This window comes from Ahaetulla prasina, chromosome 16, assembly GCF_028640845.1.
Source record: "Ahaetulla prasina isolate Xishuangbanna chromosome 16, ASM2864084v1, whole genome shotgun sequence".
Classification (NCBI taxonomy): Eukaryota; Metazoa; Chordata; class Lepidosauria; order Squamata; family Colubridae; genus Ahaetulla; species Ahaetulla prasina.
Window position 1 is genome coordinate 9990194 of NC_080554.1, and position 19051 is coordinate 10009244.

Here is a 19051-nt window from a genome sequence, read left to right on the forward strand (position 1 = left end):
CCGTGGGAGGGAGAGGCGGACGGCCCCAACAGGAGAAACCCAAGAAGGGATGATGGATCCATCGTCCCGCTCCGAAGCGGCTTGGGAAAAAAGTGAGATGTAGTTGTTCCCAAGTCTTCTGCTCCCTTAGAAGCCCATCAAGAAGCTTGGGATGGTCTCCTGACCAAAGTGTAAAATGGGGGGGGGGTTTCCCTGGTTTGGTCCTTCACCCTGATGCTTCTGACAGCAACACAAAGATAAAAGCCCCCCCCCACCCCTGTTCCCCTCCCTCCCCCCCCCCAGTCCCCCCTTCTGGGTCTGGGAGTATCACAGCTTGGTTCACACAACTTATTAGTGTCTTCAACCCATTCACAGAATGAAACGGCCATTCAACCCAAGAGCTTGTCGCTCCAAGGTTCGATTAAAAGAGTCCAAGAGGCCACTTGGTGGTCATCGCGACTGCACCCCCAGGGTCATCTTCAAGTTCTCGTAGACCACGTAACTGATGCTGACGGCGGGGATCACCTTCATGAAATTGGGAGCCAGGCCCCTATAGAGCCCAAAGGCGCCTTCGGTCTTCAGGATGTGTTTGAAGAGGCCCCTCATGGTGACTTCCGGGGCTCCTTCGATTGAAGCTGAAAGAGAAGACACGAGAAGGGCGTTGAAGGGATGGGTGAGGGTCAACGGGTCCCAGAAAGAACCCCTCCTCGGTGATGGTAGCTTTCTCCAAGAGATCCCAGTGTTCTAACCTAGGCTTCCCAAGAGCATGAAGCAGACTCCTTGTCCTGACAAAAATCCCTTTTTATTAAGTTACTGTGACTTCCTCATATTCACATCCAGCAAAATCTTTCAAGGGAGAATTTACAGTCACAGACTTTACCTGGCTTGGGGAGCTGCCAGGTGGATATCTTCAAAACTTGGCAAGGAGTCACGGAGAGTTATGAACCAATTAAATGAACTAATTGTCTCCTGCAAACTCCCCTCCCCTTTCGCTCCTCTTTTATTCCCTCTGAGAGGGGCCATTCATCGTCCACCTGTGGCCTTACTCCTGAGTTGACCCTTGTTCCTTAGCTGTTCTCTTCATCTGACAACTGTGCGCATGCGCACACTGGGAACAGGCTCCAGCTGTTCATCTGCCTCACTGATGTCTGACTCCGAAGGCAGCTGATAACTGTCAGATGGCCCTGGACCCCTCTCTGCCTCTGATGCAGAGCCCTCGTCAGAGCCTTCCCCAAACTCCAGCACTGGCCCATGTTCCTTCCCAACCTCCTCACACATCTCCTCCCACTTATAACTGTATGACTGTACCTTTGTTGCTTGTATCTTACGATTTATATTGATATTGTTTCCTGATTGCTTATTTGTACCCTATGAGTATCATTAAGTGCTGTACCTTAGAATTCTTGATGAACGTATCTTTTCTTTTATGTACACTGAGAGCATATGCACCAAGACAAATTCCTTGTGTGTCCAATCACACTTGGCCAATAAAAAACTCAATTCAATTCCTATTCCTATTCCTATTCCTATTCTATTCACTGTCCGAATCTGGTGGGCCACAACACCTGGGTGTTATCTTACCTTGAGCTTGCATTCGTGTCCGTACCAAAGCAAGGGGGTAGCTGGCCAATTGCCCACAAGTGCTTGACATGGTACCACAGGCCAACAGGACAAAGACCCCAGGGTCTGCACTGTTCACGGCGTAATGCTGCAACCAGCTGTTTTTCAACGTCTAGAAGGAAACCATCAACAGACAAAGTGTCAACAGAGAGCCAACTTGGTTCAAGAGCCTTGGGCAAATTCATTTGGCACGGAGCTGCTAAGCTTCAGAGAAAAGCTGGAGCCCGAAGGCCACTAAACCTTCTGCTTGGGGCTTTTTTCTTTTTTTTAAGAACCTCCCTTTCTTGCCAGAGAGAGGAGCTACATCCCTTACCTCGTAAACAGCCAGGTCAATCCCAGCATACGGGATGATTCCCAGCATGTTGGGAATGTAGCCCTTGTAGAAAGCACCTAGTCCTTCTTTGGCAAGGATGTTCTTCGCACAGTCCAGCATCCCTGTGTACTGCCCGGTTTTACGCAGGGCCATTCGGGTTTTCAGAACCTATGCCGACAAGAGGAACAAGAAGGGTTGTCAGAAATCTAGGCAGGAGGGAGATGAGGAACAACACCTCTGGGTCGGATGCACAGAAGATTTCACTGCCAAGAAAAAGCAACAGAGCGGTAGAGGGGCACCAACGTCTCCAATGAAGACAGCTCTTAAGAACATCAAGGGGGAAGGTGAATGTCCTCAAACCATCTTTCCTAATCTCCCCCCGCTTTCCAGTCTTCTAGTCCCTGTTATTCTTCACACCATAATCAACAATGCTCTTGAAGACTAGTCCATCTAAGGCCAGGGGTCTCCAAACTTGGCAACTTCAAGACTTGTAGACTTCAACTCCCAGAATTCCTCACTCCCAGAATTCCTCAGCTGGCTGAGGAATTCTGGGAGTTGAAGTCCACAAGTCTGAAAAGTTGCCGAGTGTGGAGACCTCAGATCAAGAGGGCAGCAGATCGGGGTCAGCTTCTTGAGATCTTCAACCTCCAACCAAGTTTGAAACCGCGCCCAGAAGAGCAAAAAATAGAAGGCAACTCACCTCCATGGGGTAAATGCTGCTCTGTGCAATGACTCCAGCCAATGAGCCGGCCACCAGCCTCTCGTGAATCCTCAAGACCTCTTGGTCTGTGCCGATGAAACGTTTGATCTGCCGAGAAAAGTGTCCCATGCTTAGCCTGGAGAAGTCTACATGAGCCGTGGTAGCGCAGTGGTTAGAGTGCAGTACTGCAGGCTACTTCTGCTGACTGCCGGCTGCCTGCAATTTAGCAGTTCGACTCTCAACAGGCATAAGGTTGACTCAGCCTTCCATCCTTCCAAGGTGGGTAAAATGAGGGCCCAGATTGTTGGGGGCAAGAGGCTGACTCTGTAAATCGCTTAGAGAGGGCTGTGGAGCACTGTGAAGCAGTATATAAGTCTAAGGGCTATTGCCATCCACCTATCTATCTATCTATCTATCTATCTATCTATCTATCTATCTATCTATCTGTCTGTCTGTCTGTCTGTCTGTCTGTCTGTTGTGGTGGCACAGTGGTTAGAATGCAGTATCGCAGGCTAACTCTGCCGACTGCCAGCAGTTCGATCCTAACCGGCTCAAAATTGACTCAGTCTTCCATTCTTCCGAGGTGGGTAAAATGAGGACCCAGATTGTTGGGGGCAAGAGGCTGTCTCTGTAAACCGCTTAGAGAGGGCTGTAAAGCACTATGAAGCGGGATATAAGTCTAAGGACTATAGCTATCAATCACTTCCTTTTCCCTCCCTCAACAGCCTCAAAAATGGAAATGCACAAATCACCCCAGAATTTTAGGGGTCCTTGACGCTTTACCTGTTCATAAGCCATGAATTTGATAGCTGATTCCGGGGCGATCTTCAAGACGTTGATGCCGTTGCCACGCCAAAGGGACCTGGTGCCACCTTCTCGGATCATCTGGGAAAACCCTCCGACGATGCACATGTTGTTGCTGCGAGAAGCATGGACCTGAGAAAGACAAAATTCTGGGTTTGGACGGAGGCCCATCGATGCATTTCCATCTGTTTGTCACCAACACACCAAGCTACCAGTTCAATTTGTCTTAACTGGCCCAAGGAGCTAATTTCCATGCAGTTCAACCTATAAAAAGGTGTTGTGGCCCACCAGCATCCAGCGGATCTGGCAGCAGATTCGAACAGTTAAGAGGTTGGGGAGGAACATGGGCCAGTCCTGGAGTCTGGGGAAGGCTCCGATGAGCGCTCTGCATCAGACTCAGAGATGGGGCCAGGGCTGTCTGACAGTTGTCAGCTGCTTTCAGAGTCGGACATCAGTGGGGCAGAAGAACAGCTGGAGCCTGTTCCCAGTGTGCACATGCGCAGAGCTGCCAGGAGAAGGGAACAGCTAAAGAACAAGGGTCGACTCAGGAGTAAGGCCACAGGTGGACGGTGAATGGCCCCTCCCAGAGGGAATAAAGAGAAGCGAAAGGGGAGGGGAGTTTGCAGGAGACAATTAGTTCGATTCATTAAAGTGAAGATCTGTTCTTGACTTCTTGCCAAGTATTGTCTGCTACAGGGTGGCGTTGAGAAGATATCAGCCTGGCCGCTCTCCAAGCCTGTTAAAGGTCTGTCGTTGTGAAATCTCTTGAAAGACCGTTGGCTGGGATTTCGCTGGAGAGGAATTCATTTTAAACTAAATAAAAGGGGTTTTATCGAGACCAGAAGTCGGCTTCGTGCTTTTAGGAAGCCTAGGTCAGAACAAAAGGTAGAAGCTTTGGGGAAAACAAGAAGTCTAAAGAAAACATGGACTTTGGCACAGCAGCTAAATCCACACTGAATTTGATCTAAAAAAAAAAAAGAAGAGTGGATGGACAGACTTGAGCCGCTTCCGCGCAAAGTCCAAAATTCCTCGTTTTGACACGCAGCAGGAACTCTGCTGTCCTTTGATCGCCAACCGGGAAAAACAATGCCACCAAGTCACGAGTCATCTCGCATCCCACCAAGAGCTGTCCTGCCAAAGCCGGACCCATAATGACCGAAGGGTCATTCATCAACGCAGATGACATGGGGCTAAAAGCCTGCCAACTCTGTGGGGACGCGTCGTACTTTGGGAAGCGAAGCATGACAAGAATGATGTAAGAGTAATTTTTTTTTTTATGCAGAAGGCAAATGTCCAAGAACTTCTGGAGGGTGTCACAAGTTTGAACTTTCATATTGGCTTCCTCTGCTTTTGAAGTCGGCGGTGGCTGCCAATTTTTGGCCATTGACGGGGTGGCTTTGGGACCTCAAGCGTCTCAAGTACACCGAAGCTCCCATGCCTTGGTGGTCCTTTCCTACCTGCATGAGCACCTTCAGACGGTCCAAGGGAGCAGTACAGGTCCTGGATACAGCGCCGGCGCCTCCTCCAGCCACCAGGTGGCGCCACCACATCCCCGTCTGTCTCTCTTCTATAGTGAATTCATCCGGGACGGTGAGATTCTCCCCCACATCGAAAATCTGCAAGGCAACCCAGCCAAGACCCATCAGCCTCTGCCACCATCAGGGAACTCTCTGAAGATGCTGAAGAGGCCCTGCCCAACACGGCCAACATTTCAGCCGGGAAACGAACACAGCTGTTAGCCTCACAGGCACAACTTACAGGTAGTCCCTGACTTATGATGATTCATTTAGCGACCATTCGGAGTTACAACCGCATTGAAAAACATGACTCGTGAACGTTTTTCACACTTACAACCGTGGCAGCATAATATGATCAAAATTCAGATACTCGGAGACTGTCTCATATTTATGACGGTTGCAGCGTTCCTGGGTCACGTGATCCGCTTTTGCGACTGTTTTACAAACAAAAGTCAATGGGAGATGCCAGATTCATTTAACAACCGTGGGACTAACTTAATTGCAGTTGTAAAAGGAGGCAAAAATCACCTAAGAGATGTCTCACTCAGCAACAAAAATTTGGGGGCTGAAGTCGAGGAATATCTGTGCTGTTAGGTCCTCTGAATACAGCCAAATTCTGGTATGTTTTATGTGAAATTAGGCAATGAAGCCAAATTCTGGTATGTTTTATGTGAAATTAGGCAAACTTTAATCGCCGACTCTTAATCCACCACCAATCGCAATGCATTATTCAGTCTGCCTTTATTTTTGATTTTTTTATTACTACTACTACTATTTGCACAGTCAGACTGGGTTTCGCATTTTTGTCTACCTATCGAGTCCTTACTTGGGATAGGCAAATCTGGATATTTGATGGTGTTACAGAGATCGTCGCAGGATGGAAGCAGTTCCAAGTAAAACCGCCTTCTGCAATTGACAGATGGCAAATCTGTCAATGCCAATCATGGTCTTCAAGTGGTGCTCCGGTTGTTTTGGGACTGCACCCAAGGCGCCTATGACTACTGGTGCTACCCTTGCTTGCCTTTAACACAATCGTTCTACTTCTATTTGTAGGTCTTTCTTTTTTTTGTTATCTTCTCCAGTTCTTTCTCATCTATTCTGCTGTCTCCAGGCGCTGCCACATCCATTATTATTATCTCTTTTATTCATTAAACGTGAAACTCAGTCAACTGAACATTTAAAAATGTATCGTAAATACCACTGACTGGTACTAATGCAGGTTGCTGCCAGCCAACTTCTTAAAATATACGATGTTCCCAACAACGCAATATTTTTGCAGTTCCACTGGTGTTATTGCAGGAAGCTGCAATTTCTTGATGCATTTTGTAAAATTGTTTGGACATGGTGCCAAGTGCCCCGATGACAACAATACTGATGATGATGATGATTATTTCTAATGCTTTTATTTGCCAGTCTGTGACCGCAATAAAAATTGGTTCTGGCTCTACATGCACATGGGATCTTGTCTTACCGTGGAGTGTTTCCAGTACAGGATAATTTCTGGAATATTCTCCACCGGGTGCAAAAGGTGATAATCCCTCCACTCGTTCCAATCGATCGTCATCGTCCCGTTTCTATCCATGCTGCAGGAATCGGCCGGAAGAGAAAAGGGAAGAGGAAATTAAACCCGTGTTAATTAAAAACAAAACAAAACTGAACAGCTTCTTTTAATTAGACACTCTTTTAACAGAAGGTTCTGGCAATGAGGGAGAATAACTGATCTGGTTATATCCGGGTAGTTATTCTAGATTCCAGGGTTCCCCCCCGCCCCCGAAGGGTTAGAGTTTATGATTTTATGACTTTATGATTTTATGACTTAAAATGATTCATTGCATAAAATACAGTATAAAAGCTCTTTCCGCTGAAAAATTAAAGAGTTTTTTTTTGCCAGATGCTGTTTGGGAAAGCAATCACTAAACGCTGTCCCTGCTCCTTCGTTGCCAGACGTGCGAGAAACATGCAAACCGACTTCAAACTTCACCAAGGGGGAAGGGGGGGAATGTTAGGAGATACACAAGGACAAGGGGCCGGGCACAAGTAGACCTCATGGTACTTACTAAGTGACAGGACCCCAGATGTGCCCTGTCCTTATTCTGACAGACAGACAGGCAGTCAGGCAAGCAAAGGGGGAAGAGAGAGACGAGTAAGTGATGGTTAAAAATCGGGTGCCGCCAGTTCGCAAAAAGTATTTTGAGATCCTTATGCACATACAGACGAAAAACATAGGTGAAAAACAGAGTGCTGCCAACACAGAGATCGATAGATGATAGACAGATAAATGATAGATAAAATAGATAGATAGAGGACAGATAGATACCGTGTTTCCCCGAAAATAAGACCCTCTTCTATTTTTTGGAACCCTGAAATAAGCAATTGGGCTCATTTTCAGGGGACGTCTTATTTTGGGGGAGACAGGGTAGATAGATAAGATAGATAATAAATAGATGATAGACAGATAGATATAGATAAATGATAGATAATAAGATTGATTGATGACAGATTAATAGCTGATAATGATAGATATAGATGATAAATTAGATAGACAGATATAGATAGATGATAGATGATAAATAAGATTGATTGATTGATAGATGATAGTTTGATTGATAGATAGATCACTCGCATCCTGGACATAAACTGTTTCAACTCCTACCCTCAAAATGACGCTATAGAGCACTGCACACCAGAACAACTAGACACAAGAACAGTTTTTTCCCCGAAGACCATCACTCTGCTAAACAAATAATTCCATCAACACTGTCAGACTATTTACTGAATCTGCACTACTATTAATCTTCTCATTGTTCCCATCACCAATCTCTTTCCACTTATGAATGTATGACTATAACTTGTTGCCGGCAATCCTTATGATTTATATTGATATATTGACCATCAATTGTGTTGTAAATGTTGTACCTTGATGAAGGTATCTTTTCTTTTATGTACACTGAGAGCATATGCACCAAGACAAATTCCTTGTGTGTCCAATCACATTTGGCCAATAAAAGTCTATTCTATTCTAGATGATAGATGATAAAGATAGATAGATGATAAATTAGACAGATATAGATAGATAGATGATAGATAGATGATAAATAAGATAGATTGATTGATAGATGATAGATAGGTAGGTAGGTAGGTAGGTAGGTAGGTAGGTGATAGATGATATAGATGATAGATGATAAATTTGATTGATAGATGATAGATTGATAGATAGATAGATAGGATGAGATAGATAGATGATAGATAAATAAGATTGATTGATTGATAGATGATAGATTGATAGATAGATAGATAGGATGAGATAGATAGATGATAGATAAATAAGATTGATTGATTGATAGATGATAGATTGATAGATAGATAGATAGGATGAGATAGATAGATGATAGATAAATAAGATTGATTGATTGATAGATGATAGATAGATAGATAGATTAGATAATAGAAAAGTGGGCAGCTTGTTCGTTGTTATTACGACAAAAGGATTAAGAGGGGAAAATCAATGGCAAAGCGAAGTGTTTGTGCAGGAGGCCTCTTTTGAGATGGGGGGGGGCATTTACCTCTTGAGGATTTTTTCCGCCTGCTGTTCGGAGATCTTGACCCCCAGATCGCGGAGGGACTGCATGATCTCCTGAGCATCAATGCGACCTGCAACATCCAGACGAGAGAGAGAAAGAGAGAGAGAAGTGAACCTCAAAGCTTGTGATGCAGAAAGGGCCAGCCGAAAACCAACCAAGCCAAGTCTGCTCACCGTCATTCTTTTTGTCCAAGCTCTTGAAGACCAGCCTCAGTTTCTTCTCGTGGTCCTGGAGGTAATGAACGAATTCTTCAAAGTCCAGCTGGCCATCCAGATCCTTATCTCCAGCTTTTACGATTTTCTGGGGGGGGAAGGGAAGAAACAAGACATGTCAAAAAAATAATAAATAAAACTTGGTTGGCTTCATTGACTGCTATTGTTCAGGCTCAGGGAACCATAGAGCCCCTTTCCAACAGCTCTGGTTCCTATTTATAAGCAAAAGCAACAAAATGTTCAAATTGACAAATGCAAGTCGGGGGGGGGGGGGAGAGGGGGGAAGAAAAATTACTGTCTTGCGAGGAATGGAAAAAGAGGCGAAGGAATATGTGCCAGAATCGTATATCCCAAACTTCTCCAATGTGTTAAGATACGGATTTCGGAGAGGTTGACTCTTTAATCCTGGAGAAGAAGATTTGTTTTTTTTTTTAATTATCCAGAAAGATTGAGAATCTTCTCCCAAATCTGCGTTTTAAAGGTTTTTCATTGGAAAAAAACTCAAGCGTCTTTCATAATACGACCAGGATGTATAATGGATTTCAGGCTGGGTTTGGGAAATTCACTCCAGAAGCGTTTTTACTAGGGTTGTGGTTTTTTTTATTTTTTATTTAATTTTGTAAAAAATAGGATTTGGGACGCCGGATGCCACGAATTGCCTCACGAGGAAAAGTAAAAAGCCAGTTGTCCCCCAACTACAGGTGACCCTCGACTTACAACCGTTCATTTAGGGGCCGCTCAACAGTTACAACGGCACCAAAAACAGGAACTTGTAACCATTTTTCACACTTGTGACGGTGGTAGCATCCCCACGGATGCTGATCCCATGATCAAAATTCGGATGCCTGGCCACTGGTTCACATTTATGACAGTCGCGGGGTCCAGGTTGATCCCGTTTTGCGACCTTCCGAGAAGCCACGTCAAGGGAGAAAGCCAGGTTCGTTTAACGACGGTGTGCCTAATTTAACACCTGCGGTGATTCGCTTAACGAATGGGGGCAAGGAAAGTCGTCCAACGGGCCAAAGCTCACTTAACAAACGTCTCGCTTAGCAACCTAAATTCTGGGCACAATCGCGGTCGTTAAGACGAGGACTGCCTGTAACAAAAACAAAAACATTCGGCCACGTTGGCACACCTGGACATCCAAAGTGACTTGAACCGAGAAGAGTGCTGAAAAGGACCAAGGTCAACCAAACTCTCCTACCCTCCGCTGGAAAAGAAATATATTTTTTTGTTTTAATAAGGCCAACCAACAGGAAAACTAGCTATTTCTGGGGGAATCTAACTGCCGCTAGAAAACTTGCTGGGTAAGCTAAGAAACAACATTAGTAAGCGATCGTTAAAGGTACTATAAAACAAGCCCCGACTGGTTTGGACGCCCTGCAGATATATTCTTGTGCAAGAACCTGGGGCAAACGAGAATTCAGGAGCAAAGTGTATCTTTGCAAAAGAGATTAAGAGATGGCAAGGTCAGGTTGTTTCATAAATCTACTTCGCTGGGAACATTCCTGCCACCAGGAACAAATCCTTCCAGCCAAGTCACCAAGACGGGGCAGGAGGGCAAGAGGACGATAACAGAGTAAGTGACTTGGAAGGGACCTTGGAGGTCTTCTAGTCCAACCCTCTGCTCGGGCAGGAAGCCCTAAACTATTTCAGACAAATAAATGGCTGTCTAATCTCTTCTTGAAAACCTCAAATGATGGAACACCCACAACTTCTAGTTCCACTGGTTAATTGTTCCAAATGTCAGGAAATTTCTCCTTAGTTCTAGGTTGCTTCTCTCCTTGATGAGTTTCCACCCGTTGCTTCTTGTCCTGCCTTCAGGGGCTTTGGAGAATAGCTTGACTCCCTCTTCTTTTGGGGCATCCCCTGAGATATTGGAAGACTGCTATCATGTCTCCCCTGGTCCTTCTTTTCCTTAAACTAGACATACCCAATTCCAGCAACCGTTCTCCATATGTTTTATCCAGTGGTGAAATCCATTTTTTTTTTACTACTGGTTCTGTGGGCGTGGCTTGGTGGGTGTGGCAGGGGAAGGATACTACAAAATTCCCATTCCCTTCCCATTCCTGGGGGAAGGATACTGAAAAAACTCGACTCCCACCCCATTCCAAGGGAAGGATATTGAAAAATTTCCATTCCCTCCCCACTCCTGGGGGAAGGATATTGCAAAATCTCCATTCCCACCCCACTCTGGGGCCAGCCAGAGGTAGTGTTTGCCGGTTCTCCGAACTGCTCAAAATTTCCGCTACCGGTTCTTCAGAACCTGTCAGGACCTGCTGGATTTCACCTCTGGTTTTATCCTCCAGTCCCCTAATTGTCTTGGTTGCTCTTCTCTGCACTCTTTCTAGAGTCTCAACATCTTTTTTACATCGTGGCCACCAAAACTGAATGCAATATTCCAAGTATGCTCTTACCAAAATGCATTATAGAGTGGTATTAACACTTCACATGTTCTTGATTCTATCCCTCTGTTAATGCAGCCCGTCTTGGCTTGGCCAACACAGTTGCGCCACCTGCTTTGCATAGCCATCGGGAACTGGGTCTAGAGACAGACCTGGTTTTGAATACCGTCCAGGAAGGAAAGATTTCTTCCTGTGCTGAAAACTCTTGACTTCGAAGGCCTTAGGAATCACTCATCATACTCAAGCTTTGTCCAACCTCCGTTGACTAAATAAACTGCAACCAGACTGGCAGGTTAATAAAGCCGAAAACCAAACAAATGATGTGACTTCCATGGTGTAGCCGTGGTGTCAATTTTGTTGCTGCAATGAAATAACACGGCTCCACTCCTGGAAGGAACAGCCCTACGGTGTCTCATCTAGGCTAGTTACTCATCCCCACATGGTACGGTGACCTCAGTCATCCACTTTTTTCATAAGCACCTAGGGTATCATTAAACACTAAAGCAGCTGCCTATATAATTAAGGATGCAAAGACGATGTTTGCTGATGTTTTCGTATCGCGTAAACTTCAGGATTTGGGGAATCTGATTGTGAAACAGCATGAAACGATCCTTCCTTCCTCATCCCCTTAAGAAGCCATGGTTTCCTTCTTGGCTTCCAATTTTGGCTTGTTTGGGAGAAGTTAAGTCAAGAATCTGCGTTTGTACAGGACTCTGAATTGGAAGTGCTTGGCTTTTATGGCGAATCTCCCTGGAGCAGGGGTCAGCAACCTGCAGCTCTTGAGCCGCATGTGGCTCTTTCATCCCTCTGCTGCGGCTCCCTGTCGCCGGTCAGCTCCACAATGTATAGGGCTTTCAGTTAGGACAGGTAGAGGAAAAAGGATGCCGCTCTAGGAGGAGACTTTATGGTGGGGGAACTGGACTTCTGGTCAGCTCCAGAATTGGATCGGGGTCTTCCAGTTAGGACCTTTGTGGCTCTTTGAGGTTGTTTAAGGTTGCCAATCCCTGCTCTAGGGGAGAGGTGTCAAACTCAAGGCCCAGGGATCGGATCCAGGCCATGGGGTGCATAGATCTGGCCCACGGGGCCGCTCTGGAAACAGCAAAGGACCGGCCCACGGTGCCTCTGCCAGCAAAAACGAAGTTCGGGAGGGCCGCATGCTGCCCTCCCGGTCTCTGTTGTCCCTGGCAGAGGGTTGCAGGAGACTATCGCAGCTGGAAACGGAACTCGGGCGCCCGTTTTCGCTGGCAGAGCACTCGGGCCACCAAAGGTGCCCCTGATACGAGTGACCTTGAGTCGGCCACCCCGACAGCAAACACGACCCTGATGCGGCCCTCAATCGAGTTTGACACCCTAGCCCTAGAGGTTTTAGCTCCGTAATCTCTCCCCATTTCGTCGGCCAGATGGGGTTTGAGCCGGAGTTCAGCCACAGGGCCCATTTCTTAGCAGATCAAACCACGAAAAGCAGCCAAGCAGCTGGTGCACCATAAGCCGACATCCTGCCGAAATCAGAACCCTGGCACGGCGGGCTGCACAGCTGCAGCCGTTTTGAGAGAGAGAGAGAGAGAGAGAGAGAGAGAGAGAGAGAGAGAGAGAGAGGAAGAAGCTGACAAATAACTCTGCAATTATGATTTTTTTTTTCAGAGAGAGAATTATGACATTAAAATGTTTACTTGAGCGCGTTATGTCCCTTCTCACTCAACGGCTAAGGTTGGACTGTTATATAATGTAATCCCATTTTTGTGCTGGTCGGTAAGGACATCCAGCCACCCTCTGCAATGACCTTTGGTACGTCGAAGAAGCGGCCAAAACTCCAGACAATCATATGATGGTTGTAAAAAGGAAAGAGAGAGAGAAGGGATCATCGCTTGCAGGCTAAAGATAGAAAGAGGCGTGTCAGCAGAACAACAGCCAAGACAAACTTACTCAGCGTTTGTCCCTGGCAAAGGACCCCTTTTTGGGGACAAAGAAATGTCGGACGGGCCTTCATAAATCAACCTTGAAGCCGCCCTAAAATATTAATAAATTCTGCCCCCCAGAAAGGTTGCCCTGGGTCGCCAAAAGGGGGAAGAAGAAACTTGAGAGCAGCTGCCCAACTGGCATGAAGGCTCTTGTTGGCTCAGTTAGGGTGTTTCTAAAATTGCAACACGCAACTCCTGTCGCGCCCGCTGCCAAAATATTTCAAGTCTTCATATTAATCTTCTCGCAGCAAAGAAGCCACAGGGGAGAATCCTCCTCTTTCGCATACGTAGGCTCCAGACTGGAAAACCTAAGACCCTTTTTCTGAAATCCATGGAAGTTTTTCCTTGTATAGTAGTGGCCAAAATTGTGGAAAACCTTTTTGGGAAAAGGGTATTTCTGAGTTTGGTAGCTAATAACCCTATTTTTTTTAAAAAAAAATTGAGTTTCAAGATAATCCTATTCCACTGCTGGAATGGCCTGGGAATAGCCCAGACCTTCACCCAAATGGAGCCGACTAAAGAAACTTGTTAAGTCAGAAGCGACCCAGCGATAAAACCCAGTTAATAGAAGCCATCCTTCAATCTTGGTTGCACATGATAACAGCTGCAGAACTAAAAGACGGGGTTCACCCCATGGGAAGACCTTGTAAGGCCGCAATTCACGCTAAAGGTTACCCAGCTAAGTATTAACTGACATGGTGATCATTTTTGTACAATCTTGTTTTTTCTGTGTTTCACTCTTCTTCTGTGTACTGCTATTCTAACAGCAAATCCTTCATAAAATTTATTGCATGACATTCTTGATTACGTTATCTTTCCATTGATATATAATTTTATGGTACTATGCCAAAAATAAAATAAAAGTGGTGTTATTAGCTAGTTTTAAAAAATATACTTTTCCCAAAAGGTTTCCACAATTTTGGCCACTACTGTAACTAGGACACCGCAAGTGCCTTTGGTGGCTAAACTTCTGCACCTCTTTTGAGTTTGGAATAGGAGCTTTTAGCCTGTGGGTGTCATATCAAGAAATTTGGGGGATGAACCGCGGGGAAATAGGTGCTTAAGCCAGATTGGGCAATATGTCAGTGCAAGAGAACAGCATGTGTGATAAGTCCATGGCCAATTCTGAAATTACTACGTTGTCATGTGCTCCTGCTGGACGCAGAGTTGTCCCTGTAGGTCAATTAATGATTAATCAATGCCGTAATAAAAAAAGAGAGAGCACCTGTTATCTGGTACTAAGCATGAGGAACTGAACATCAAACCCTACAGAGATGCCTACACCCAATCAAAAATGTTGGTGGTGTCCTGAACATCAAACCCTACAGAGATGCCTACACACAGTCAAAAGTGTTGGTGGTGCCCTGAACATCAAACCCTACAGAGATGCCTACACCCAATCAAAAATGTTGGTGGTGCCCTTAACATCAAACCCTACAGAGATGCCTACACCCAATCAAAAATGTTGGTGGTGCCCTTAACATCAAACCCTACAGAGATGCCTACACACAGTCAAAAGTGTTGGTGGTGCCCTGAACATCAAACCCTACAGAGATGCCTACACACAGTCAAAAGTGTTGGTGGTGCCCTGATGAAACACAAAACGCTGACAACCCACAAAGTCCTTTTCAAGGGTGTGCCACAGCTCTGTGTTGGTGGGGCAATTATTAGCGACTGCTGCTATTAGCTATGCAAGTATGAAAGGAAATCCGAGTTGCTGAACATCTGCTTCCCATCTCCAATGTCCCAAGTCTGGAATTAGCCCTGGCTGAGACCTTCAGTTGAGGGTCTTCATCCATTCAACTCACAGTATCGGTGAGCTGCGCGGATCAAGACCTCAGCTGAAGACTCCTACATTATTATTTTTTGAACAAAAGCAAACTCACAAGCTCCGTCCTTACAATAACCCACCCCCCCAAGCCAAAAACGGGCTCTCTAGGAATGTGGTCCATGGATGTGGTTTTCAGGAACGAAACTCAAGCTACAGAATTCCCAAGATCCTTGCTCAACGGATACAGATGAATGCAGGCTGCTTCTTAGAACACATTTTGCCTAAGCCAGGTTTGAAAATTTTCTCTCAGGGCAGTTTTGTAGACCAGCCCATCAAGGTTGAAAGCTGAAGAGTTAGGAGGCATCTTCCTTCGTTTCAAAGATGCTACACCTTTCATCAACTATCTCCAAGTTATTTCCTCCTCCTCCTCCTCTTTCTCTTCTCCTCTTCCCCTTCTCCTCCTCCACCTCTTCGCCTTCTTCTCCTCCTCTTTCCCTTCTCCTCTTCCCCTCTTCCCCTTCTCTTTTTCCTCCTCTTCCCCTTCCCCTCCTCCTCTTCCCCTTCTCTTTTCCCTTCTCCCCTTCCCCTTCTCCTCCTTCCCCTTTCCCTTTCTCCTTTTCCTGCTCTTCCCCTTCCCCTCCTTTTCCTCTTCCTCCTCTTTCCCTTCTCTTTTTCCTCTTCCCCTTTCCCTTTCTCCTCTTCCCCTCCCCTTCTCCTTCCCCTCTTCTTTTTATCCTTTTCCTCCTTTTCCCCTCCCCCTTCTCCACCTCTTCTCCTTCTCCTCCTCCTCTTTCTTGATCACTCCAACGTGACTCCCCCCCCCTTTCTCTGCATCTTGTGCAGGTTTGGGGGGGGGGAACTATGGTAAAAGGAAGTTCCTCAGCTGGAAGACCCCCTCCCCAACCTAGCTGAGGGTGACGGGAGCTATAGTTCCCACATTTCTGGAAGGTGCCTGGCTCAGACCGGGAGAAAAGGCTTGGCTTCAAGAAAAGCCCACAAGTGTCTTTTTCAAAGGAAGTCGGAGAAATTCCATCTGCGTTACTCATTCCGCCGTCTCTGCGACACCAAGGCAGGAAGGAAACCTCCCCGGCGCACCAAAATTATGCACTCAAAGAAACTCAACCAGGGCGCGATCGGAAGTCACAAAAGCTTCGCTTTCGGGGAAGTAGGTCAGCTGGAAGAGAGGAAGGAACTCGGACTGAATGCGGGAAGTTCTTAAGGGAAGAAACAAACGCGGAGAAACCAAGAAAGCAGACCCTTCATGCCCGCTCTTTGAGATAGGAAAGTGGAAAGGTAAAACCAGATAAGTAGCAGCACACAAAGAGAGAACGGGGAAGTTGAGAAGGAAGCCCCAAATCAGAAGACAAATGCGGGGAAGCGGCTACGTTCAGAGGTCTCAACCAGCGGCCCGGCCAATTTCTCTTTGCGATGCTAACAGTTCTTGGGGAGAATTTGTCCTTTTCTCAATCCGAAAAATCTTTGGAGAAAGAGTTGTGGGGGGGGGGGAGGGGAGGCTTCTTTGCAATACTAAACCGAAGAAAACTGCCACTTTGGCTTCCCAGATGCCCTCCTTACCTGCTTCCACTGCCGATAGGTGGAGAATTCCTGGGAAGGGATCAAAAGGCTGAGCCTGAAGATGGATTTGAGCTGGGCGGGGAGGCCTCGCGACTCGAAGTACTCAAACTCAGCCTGGGAAGCGCCGAAGTTTGGCACATAGAGGCACAAGCAAAGCATCTCCCCCCCACCTCGCCTTAGCTGCGCAGCCGAGATAGATTCCCACCGCCGCTGCTGGATTTGCTCTGTCGGTCTGGTCTGGCTTTGCCGGGAAGGGAGGAAATGCCGAAATGCCGGCTAGTGGGCATGACGCCCGGCTATGAACGGGGCTGTCTCGGCTGCCATTGGCTGAGCCAGCCCTGCCCTCCCTGCTTAAAAAGGGAAGTCTCCGGCTAGGGGAATCTGGAGCTCAAGCCGTTCTCTGCCAAGGCATGTGATGCGAGGGTGTTGGCCTTTCGTAAAAGCTTCACAGAGACACGTCACTCACTTTCCCTGGCAGGGGAAAAATTAACTCTCTGCGAGCCAGCAGAGTTGAGAGAGAGAGAGAGAGAGAGAGAGAGAGAGAGAGAGAGAGGGAGGGAGGAAGCAGAAACCGTCTGCAGTTTGTGGGCACCGATTTTAGAGAGAAAGAAGAACCAGCTGGAGATCGAACCCAACACGCTCAGTAGGGTTTAGGAAAAGTGGAGGTGAATTTAGGGAAGAGAAGGACCAGGATCCCACGAAATGCTGTTTGCGCACTGTTTATCCTAAACAGTGTGCAGCAGCTGCCAAAAAAGCCAACCCAGTTCTAGGCTGCATCAACAGAGGGATAGAATCAAGATCACGTGAAATGTTAATACCACCTTATAAGGCTTTGGTGAGGCCACACTTGAAATCCTGCATCCAGTTTTGGTCGCCACGATGTAAAAAAGATGTGGAGACTCTAGAAAGAGTGCAGAGAAGAGCCACAAAGATGATTAGGGGACTGCAGGCTAAAACATATGAAGAACGGTTGCAGGAACTGGGTATGAAAATGAAGTTTAATGAAAAGAAGGACTAGGGGAGACATGATAGCAGACTTCCAATATCTCAGGGGCTGCCCCAAAGAGGAGGGAGTCAAGCTATTCTCCAAAGCACCTGAGGGCAGGACAAGAAGCAATGGGTGGAAACTAAGCAAGGAGAGAAGCAACCTAGAACTAAGGAGAAATTTCCTGACAGTGAGAAAAATCAATCAGTGGAACAACTTGCTTCCAGAAATTGTGAATGCTCCAAGACTGGACATTTTTAAGAAGAGGTTGGATAACCACTTGTCTAAAGTGGTATAGGGTTTCCTGCCTAAGCAGGGGGTTGGACTAGAAGACCTCTAAAGTCCCTTCCAACTCTGTTATTCTATTCTATTCCTATTGAGCGTTGGGTTCTGTTTCCAGCTGGTTGTTCTTTCTCAGTAAAATCAAAAATACTTGAGGGGCTGCCACAGAAAGAAGGGAGGGGGTCAAGCTATTTTCAAAAGCACCTGAAGGCCAGATAAGGAATAATGGATGGAAACTGATATTGGAGAGATTCAACCTAGAAACAAGAACATTTTCTGGCAGTGAGAAAAATGAACCCATGGAACAGAAGTTGCCTTCAGAAGTTGTGGGAGCTTCATCCCTGGAAGCTTTCAAGAAGAGACTGGACTGCCATCAGTCAGAAATGGCGTAGGGTCTCCTGCTTGGAGGGGGGTTGGACTAGATGACCTACAAGGTCCCTTCCAACTCTGTTAATGTGTTTAATTATTTTCCAGGTTCCGGGAAGTGGTGTGAAAAGGAGGAGGAGGAAGAAAGAAAGAGAAGCTCAGGCATCCTAATGAAACAAGCCTAGTTTTGATTTAAGCCTCACTTGGGGTTGAGTTGGTCAATGATTTTAAATTTAATTGGTTTTAACGGGTTTTATTATGTATTCTGATATTTTAATTAATTGGCTATTTAGAATAAGTTTTTTAATTTGATGTTTTATTGTGTATTTATATGTATTTTTATCTGCCTGTAAACCGCCCTGAGTCCCTAGGGAGATAGGGCGGTATAAAAATATGAAAAATAAAAATAAAATAAAATAAAATAAATAAATGTCTGTGGAGACAAGCCCGTCTTAAAGACGCAAGCCCAGCGCGTTTCCTAGGAAACGTTTTCGGCAGGAAAAAGTTCCAGGAGAAGTCAGTGGAAGCCACCTACTCCAACAGGTCCAAAGAAGGATATTCTACCAATTGTGCCGAACCCGGAGAAGATCCTCTGGAGCGTCTCTGCTCAGTTCTTTCTCTAAACCGGTCGGTTATTAAGGGAGGGAGGGAGGGAGTTTTAGCAATGCTTGCTGTCAGGAACCTCTCAAAAGGAATTAAGAATGTTAAAGAGTTTGAACGGTGAGATGGTGAACACCCATATTGCGGAAACCTGGCAAGTCCCTTGGGTTTGTGGGGAAGAAAGAAATTCGGAAGAGTTTGCAAGAAGCTAGTAAGCAGTTGAAAAGCGGTGGACTTGCTTAACTCCAGCCTTCAAGCTGCCTGGCTTCCAAAGCTGACACAGGTGACTGAAGGCGGACAGATTTGGGAGACAGAAGGAGCCAACTTTAAGCCCGGGGCGGCTCCAATTCAAGGTCATCCCGTATGACTTGTCAGGGATTACA

The 19051-nt window shown here is 46.2% G+C and overlaps 1 protein-coding gene across 2 annotated transcripts in view; it reads right to left on the reverse strand.

The window, feature by feature from the left end:
• Window positions 1-278: 278 nt before the first annotated feature.
• Window positions 279-19051, reverse strand: part of SLC25A25 (solute carrier family 25 member 25) — a 53427-nt gene continuing 34654 nt past the window's right edge. The window contains exons 1-10 of one of the 2 annotated variants that reach the window (XM_058159358.1): window positions 16436-16712; window positions 8688-8814; window positions 8497-8584; window positions 6405-6516; window positions 4874-5032; window positions 3396-3548; window positions 2613-2720; window positions 1913-2080; window positions 1561-1711; window positions 279-614 (exon numbers count right to left, since the gene is read on the reverse strand). In XM_058159358.1, coding sequence (XP_058015341.1) covers window positions 430-614; window positions 1561-1711; window positions 1913-2080; window positions 2613-2720; window positions 3396-3548; window positions 4874-5032; window positions 6405-6516; window positions 8497-8584; window positions 8688-8814; window positions 16436-16594 — 1410 coding nt within the window. In that variant the 5' untranslated portion in view covers window positions 16595-16712 and the 3' untranslated portion in view covers window positions 279-429. Of the gene's footprint in view, window positions 615-1560; window positions 1712-1912; window positions 2081-2612; window positions 2721-3395; window positions 3549-4873; window positions 5033-6404; window positions 6517-8496; window positions 8585-8687; window positions 8815-16435; window positions 16713-19051 lie in introns of those variants that run through there. The other variant, XM_058159357.1, reaches the window with a different exon arrangement.